This window comes from Musca vetustissima, unplaced genomic scaffold, assembly GCF_032173495.1.
Source record: "Musca vetustissima isolate MV318-11 ecotype Yass unplaced genomic scaffold, APGP_CSIRO_Mvet_v1 utg27413, whole genome shotgun sequence".
Classification (NCBI taxonomy): domain Eukaryota; kingdom Metazoa; phylum Arthropoda; class Insecta; order Diptera; family Muscidae; genus Musca; species Musca vetustissima.
Genome location: NW_026884223.1, coordinates 89,579 through 97,393, shown reverse-complemented (window position 1 = coordinate 97,393; position 7,815 = coordinate 89,579). Strand labels below are relative to the sequence as shown.

General features: G+C 34.5%; 1 protein-coding gene across 1 annotated transcript in view; it reads left to right on the top strand.

The window, feature by feature from the left end:
• The first annotated feature begins 949 nt into the window (after positions 1 to 949).
• Positions 950 to 7,815, top strand: part of LOC133331233 (putative fatty acyl-CoA reductase CG5065) — a 30,191-nt gene continuing 23,325 nt past the window's right edge. The window contains exon 1 of the mRNA XM_061539634.1: positions 950 to 1,117. Coding sequence (XP_061395618.1) covers positions 971 to 1,117 — 147 coding nt within the window. The 5' untranslated portion in view covers positions 950 to 970. The remainder of the gene's footprint in view (positions 1,118 to 7,815) is intronic.

Below are 7,815 nucleotides of genomic sequence, written 5' to 3'. Positions count from 1 at the left end.
AACTTTTTGTAATTTTTAAAATTAAATACCAAATATCTAATATTTTTTTCATTTTCTATTTTTTTCTTATTGCAGATCTAAAACTTCGATCATTTTGAAACAAAACGATATACACACTTGTTAACGAAAATGGATATAAGCTCAAAATCGACAGGATTAGTAGCAACGTTGTTTAGTAGTTGATGGCAAATAAGAGTTGAAAGTGTAATTTAAACATTCAAAATAAAAAATAATTTAAATTAAAATAATAAAAAAAATATAGAAAAAACGATATTTATAATTAAAAAATATAATAATCATTAAAATATAAATTAATTATTTTTTATAGAATAAAAAATATTTTGCAAGATATAAAAAAAGAAAAACAAAATCAATCGCTTCCAATAACTTCCAAAGCTTTTTACAAAACAAAAATATTTTTTTTAAATATTATTACAACAAAAAACTCACGCACATACATCAACATTTTGTTCTTTGTAATTACAACTTAAAACGCTTCTTCCTAAATTAAAAAAATAGAAACGAACAAAAAGAAAAAAAACTAATATATAAATATTTAATAATAATTATAAATTAAATAATAATTATTATTAACAAAATAACAAAAATATTGTGTAAATGTTTAAAGGCGTTGTGCATATAAAAATAAAATTTCAATTAAAAAATATATTTTTCAAATCTACATAGAAAAATAATTCTCAAATTATTTGAATCCTATAAAAACGAACAAAAAAAGTAAACAACAATAACAACATAACCATCCATCTTTAGAGCCATCCATCCAATCAAAACAACCATCGATCTTTAGCAACCATAACCTAGCATCAAGTTTCGACTGCAACACAGCAAAATGTCAGATAACAATTCAAATTCGAATAACGTCACCACCTCAAATACCAACATCATCACCTCAACCACATCGAATTCCAGTTCGAGTTCGACCTGTAATGTTGTTGGTGGCCCCACCACCATGATGAACGGTCACATCGGCACCCATTTCACGTCGAAAAACAATTTCGAAAACTATAGCACGTCGAAGGACACATATTTGTCGATACCACAATTCTATGCCGGCCGCAGTGTATTCATAACCGGTGGTACCGGTTTTATGGGAAAGGTGAGTTTTTTTCGGTTTTATTTATATTATATAAAAATTATGAATGTTGGCCAAAGTTACAGAGTGGCGCCCAATATAACGCTCTTCCGTATTATTCGATAATTTGTTGAAACTGAATATTTTTTTAACTGAATTAGCTTTGTGTGTTCTCATTAAGTAGAAAAATCTTCCTACCAATATAGTCCAATGTTACAGGGTGGCGCCCAACATAACGGCACCCCACATTATTCGGTATTAGCGTATTTTGGTCAAGATTTCAACTGAATTGAATCAAATTTGACATTTTGAGTTTTCATTGAGTGAAAAATGTGGATACCAAAAATTATCTATATGGGCAAAAGAGTGGCGCCCAACATTACGGTGCCCCACATATTCGACATTTTGTGGATTTTTGTCGTATTTTTAAACCGAATTTTGGGTTCTCATTAGGTAGGAAATTTTAGGTAGGATTTTGTATTCGGTATTTTCTGGATTTTTGTCATTTTTTTCAAACGAATTGGCTGTAGTGGAATGTTTCGGTTTCCCATTAGGTAGGAAATCTTCCTACCAAATATTATCAATATTGGCCAAAGTTATAAGGTGGCGCCCAATATAACGGTAACGGCCATCATTCGGCATTTTTCTAATTTTGGGCACATTTTCAAACCAAATTGGCTGCAATTGAATATTATGTGTAATTTTTTTTCTATAGGAGAAATATGTCAAAAAAGCTTCCTTTATCAAAATTTTTTCACAAGGATGTTTTTAGCCCTTTTAGAACCGTAAATGCCAAATTACAGCCATTTCGTTGGGAAATGGGACTAAAACCTTTAAAATACCGAGACTGGTAGGGAAGTCTATATGGGCAGCTATATAAATACCTGATATGTTGTTGTTGTAGCAGCTTATACTGCTGTGTATTTTTCTATTTTCCTTAACCTGGTTCTGCCTCTAACTCCAAGTTCAGGAAGGCTGCGACCTGTATTGGTTGAGTCCAATATGAATTGAGGCGGCTACACCATCCAGATCTTAGTTGTGCCAAGGCCACTCTAGTTTATCGAGGTAGCTGCTGCCCTTTGCAGCTATCAAAGGCGTATGGTCTCCGAGGATGGTACTCACACGATATTCTTGAACTGCTTCCTCAACTGCGTCCGTGTGAATACGATTCAATCCTGCTTGATAGGCATGTTGATCTAGATGCTCCCTTTTGTACCTCTCTCCAGATCATTGAGATAATTCCTGACATGCCTGGGTGGTGGGTGCCTATCCATTAGGTAGCGGTTTGGATGGCTGCTCCTATAACACCCAAGTAGGTATTGCATCGACAACATTTTGTTGTGTTGACGCACAGGAAGGATCTTCGTCTCCTCATGTAAGTGGTATATTAGAGTTATGAGGAGACACCCTGTTGCAGTCCTCAGGGCGGCATTCTGGCAGGATTGAAGACTTTTCCACTGCGTTGCACTGACGTTAGCGGACCACAATAGTGCCGCATAGTTACCACAGGCCTATTGATGTATAAGTCGTTAACAAGGTTTCCTTGTCAGCAAGTGCTGCCGGCTAGGGACTTGAGAACCTTGTCTCTGCTCCTGACTTTATAGCAAATAGCTGCGACATGCGCGGACTACTTGTATAGACTATCGAATGTGACCCTTAGAACCTTGGGTTAATTAGTGGTCGGAATTGTGAACCCCTCGACTTGCACATCCAAAGATAGCCGCACCTCCGCTGTCCATGTGGTAAACAGTGTGGCCGTTGTCTTAGTGGCGGATATTTTCATAATCCTCGACCAGAAAAAGTCTGCGATATCCACGAGATAGTGGTTCAGCCTCTCGCAAATGTCATAAATTTTAGGTCCTGACGCCATAATCGTACAATCATCCGCATATGTTACGATCTCTATGCTGTACGGTGGGCGTGGAATTCCAGAGAGGTGGAGGTTAAACAGTTCCGGAGATATTACCCCTCCTTAGAGAACTCCCTGTTTAACTCTTCGGGCCTTCGATTTCCTGTCTCTGAATTCGTACGACTGGCGTCATCACATATAGTTCACGATCCAACGTTTCAAACTTGGCTGGAGAGTTGTTCTCTCGACGTCCTCGAACGGCATGGCGTGACCGACGGTATCAAATGCCTTTGATAGGTCTAGCGCCACCATGACTGTCCTGTTACACGGCCTGTTCTGGTTGAGTCCTTCTGCTATGTGTGTGGAAATGGCGTGCAAAGCTGTACAACTGATATGTCGTTAACAAGGGTGTCGTCACAAAAGATTCGACTGTACTTTTAATCTCTCTCTTTACTTATTTAGCTATATGAAATGTCTGTTTTCCTTGCATTTTTTTTATTATTCAATAATTTGAATGACAATATTTTAATATAAAACATAAAAAAATACAAAAAATCCTTTAAAATATTTTAAAAATCTATCCAAACTGATTGAATTACTTCTCGTGCTATTGAGGACGTATGCGTAATATTATTATTTCCATTCCTCATACGCCTCCGAAAAAATGCCTCTTTTTAACTACTGTGCATTTGTCAGATATCCACCCTACATTCATAACAATAACTACATCATCGCTCATCCCCTCAACCACAACAACATAAAGAAAGCAAACCCAAAACAACAAGAACTCTCGGAAATATGCCAAGCTACTACTACTACTTATAGAAGATTTTGTAAATAACCTAAAGAAATATGTGTCTCCATGGATTCGCAGCAAATTTGACAGTCATACAATACAATAATACGACAACAACAATAATAATAACAACAACAACGACCACAACATATCATCATAATAATAAATGAAACCAACCTCTTGAAAGAAAGCAAACAACAACAACAAGAAAAACACATGAATTATACCTGAATGTTCCTTAGGCGTCTCTTTTTTATTCACTAAATCTATTTCTCCCGTGGCCTCGCTCTCTATCTCCCGTTCACTCCCTCTCTCTCTCTCGCTCGCATTAATAAATCCTTAAAATAAACAAAAATTCTTTGCAAAAGAAAACACGATTGTGACAATAATAACAATAAGGCAGAGTCAACCAACTAAGGCACGATGGGGAGTAGAAGAAGAAGCACAGCAACACGAGTGGCAAGTAGTAAAGTTAATTTATAACACGAGAATAGATGACAACAAGCACGAGAGTCTCTGATGTGTGTTACAAATAGATGATGATGTTGTTGTTGCTATTCTTTAACATTTAATGGGAGTATAGAAAATATTTAGTGGCCTAGTCTTGATTATCATTACGAGGGGAGAGAGTGAGAGAGATTGTTACTCTACATTTAATGGGAATATAGAAAATATTTAGTGGCCTAGTCTTAATAATCAAATGGAGGGGAGAGTGGGAGAGACATTAATACTCTGTAATAATGGGAGTGTAGAAAATATTTAGTGGCTTAGTTTTGATAGTCATTTGGGTGGGAGTGGGGAATGTTACTCTACATTAATTGGGAGTATAGAGGTATTTGGTGCCCTAGTCTTAAAAAACATATGCATAAGAATGAGAGGCTGGAATTTTATGTGAAAACAAATACTAATCACAAACAGAGGGAGAGGGGGATACTGATGTTTGTATGTGTCTTGGGCCTAGCACATGGGGGCAAATGTCGACCAAAATTGGATTAAAACTGGTATTAATTGCATATTTTTCAAAAAAAAAATAAGTTGAATTTATTTTTGGTGAAAATGGGCTTATTTATATAAAGAAAATATTTTTATAAAAATAACGAACTGGGATTACGCCTGACTATTTTGCAAAAACAAAACAAAAAATGGAAAACATAAATTTTATATAAATAATGAAACGCCAAACAAGGTGAATTCTGATTCATCTATACTAATAAAAGAGTAAAGTTATTGACTGACTGATTTAACGATTCATCAACGCCCAGACGAAACGGCTGAAGATAGAATCTTGAAATTTTGGGTGAGGGTCACTCTTGATCCAAATGTGACAGATAAGGCTGGGTTTTTGGAAATTCGTACTAGAACGGTACGAAAAGTACAAAAAAATACTAAATGTGATACCATTTGTATTTGGCGAACCAGTGGAGCTAGAACTCTGAAATTTTTTTGGTGGTCGTTGATGGAGTGTAGGATAGATGTACCAAAGTTTTTGGAAATTCGAACTACAACTATCCGAAATGTACTAAATTTGGTACAATTCTGTAGCATGAAATTTGGAATGCGAATTAGGGTTGGGAAGTAGGATCGATATAAGGAGATGGTTTTGAAACCGAGTACTCATGTGTACGAAAAGTACTATATGGTACTATATTTGGTACACATTTATTTTGGAGGTACAAATAGAGCTGGAATCCTGAAAATTGATATTAACATTACAGTCGGAGTTTAGGATTGGGATATGTACGTAGTTTTGGAAATTTGTTACTACTGTGTACTAAATTTGGTACAATTTGAATTGTGGGTGAACCGATAGAGTTTGAATCCTGAAACATGGATTTAGGGTCACTGCGGGGGTGTATGATTGGGGTATGTAGGAAATTTTGGAAATTCGTATTACTGTGTACTAAATTCGGTACAATTTGAATTGTGGGTCAACCCATAAATTTGGAATCATGAAACTTCGATGTACAAAATTTTATACTATTTGGAATACTGAAATTGGGCAAATAAGCTTTTCATTGGATTATATGTAGTATATGGTAATGAAAAGCAATGGAAATGAAATCGGTTATAAGATTTCTGTTTGATGGTTGAGGTGGGTACTTATGGACATTTATATTAATGTGTGTTAAATGGAACTAAATTTGGTAAATTTCGAATTTAGGTGAACCTTTAGAGGTCGAATCATGAAGTTTGGTACTACTAAATTTGATACAAATTTGATTTAGGTGAACCGATAGAATTCTGAAATTAAGATAGGGGTATGTGGGAATTCGTACTTATGATTGTTAAAGTAGGTAGTTATGGAAATTTATATTATTGTGCACTAACTGATACTCAATTTGGATTTGGGTGAAGCTATATTTGATTTGAGTACAAGGAGAAAAAATGACACCAAATTTAGTATAGAGGTAGATTTATGTTGCGGTCGGAATGGGTGTGTAGGGTTGAGATATAGAGGTAGATTTGAAAAACGTACTAAAGAGAACATATGTACTAATTGGTTCTAAAATTTTAATAATGGTCGGTTTAGGGTTTTAAATACATCCAACATTCGCTAACGAAGTAGCGAGTATATGCTAGTCATCTTATAAAATTCAACTTACAAAAACCTAGCCAAATTTGTTTGAAATATATTTTGGGTAAAAATGGACCCCATCTGTACAGAACTCTCCCGGAATATGCGGTTACATACATCCTTATTAAAAAAAGGAGCAGTGTGTACAGAACTCGCCCGGAATAGGCGTTTATATACTATGGGATATGATACAAACCCTCTTATAAATTCCGAATTTACATCCTTATTAAAAAAAGAAGCAGTGTGCCTCCTGAATACAATTCCCAACCTCAGTCGCTGTTTTATATATATTTTGAAATATGTACGCTCCCTCTTGTATACAACATAAATAATAATAACAACAACAAAACTTGTTAGTAGTAGTGCTACTCAGTCAGTTAGTCAACAATTTTTATTGTGTCCCATGTTCATCATCATTGCTAAAAGGCATCGTCATTTGTGTGTTTTGTACTTTTTTGTTGTCTCCTTCTTTGTTATATTTAGTTGTTGTTGCTATTATTGTTGTTGTACAACAAAATGCGAATACAATGCAATACAACTTTTAGTTGTTCTAAAAATAGTTCACTTTTTTCTATGCACATTTTTTATAATACATTTGAGAACTATAATAAAAGTCTATAAAGAAAAAAACCATTGAATCTGCAAACTCACACACGGGCATACATTTGTGTATGTCCTCTTCATATACGAATGTGTGAATAGTTGGATTTTTTTAACTATTATTTAGTGGAAAAATATATAAATAGTGAAAGAGAGAGGCAGAGAGAAAAATATTTATTACAACAAAATAAAAATGCACTACCACATGATGATATTTGTGATTATGATGGGAATAATATTGCTGACAATACTCTCAATATTCATTATGTGGTTTATATATGAAATGGTAATTTATTCTAATTAAAAATTATTATTATACAAAAAAGAACATTATTACAATTAAATCGAGATTTTTATTTTCAATATTACCATTTTTTTGTATTTATTGGTATGCTTTTATTTTTTAATGAAACTTTGTGTGCCCACCTGTATGATTACTAAATGTGAAATCAGAACAGCGGCTTTACTTTGCTGATTTAATTTTAATAGACATTATCCTCTATATTGCATAGAAATTAAATAAATTTAATCGAGAAGTACATTTTGAAATAAAATTTTGGGTGGCGCCCAACGTACACACTCTATAAATTTATTGATTAATGCCTGAAAATGATGATAAAGCCCATTTCCACACCGATGTATAGGTCAACGAACAAAATTGTCACGAAACGGGGCTAGTAAACCCCTAGAGTTGTTGTTGAAATGCCTCTGCATTCTCAACGTGTGAGTGCTTGGTGTGGAATTAGTTTAACAGTTACAGTTGAAAGAATTGCCTTATCGAGGCTGGATTAATTATTTTTTATGGCCGAAGGTTTTTTGATTTAAGTTCTACGTCGACATCTCAACAAAGTCGATTCAAGATTTCAATGATAGAATTCGTGAGACAGAACATAAATCAGTCA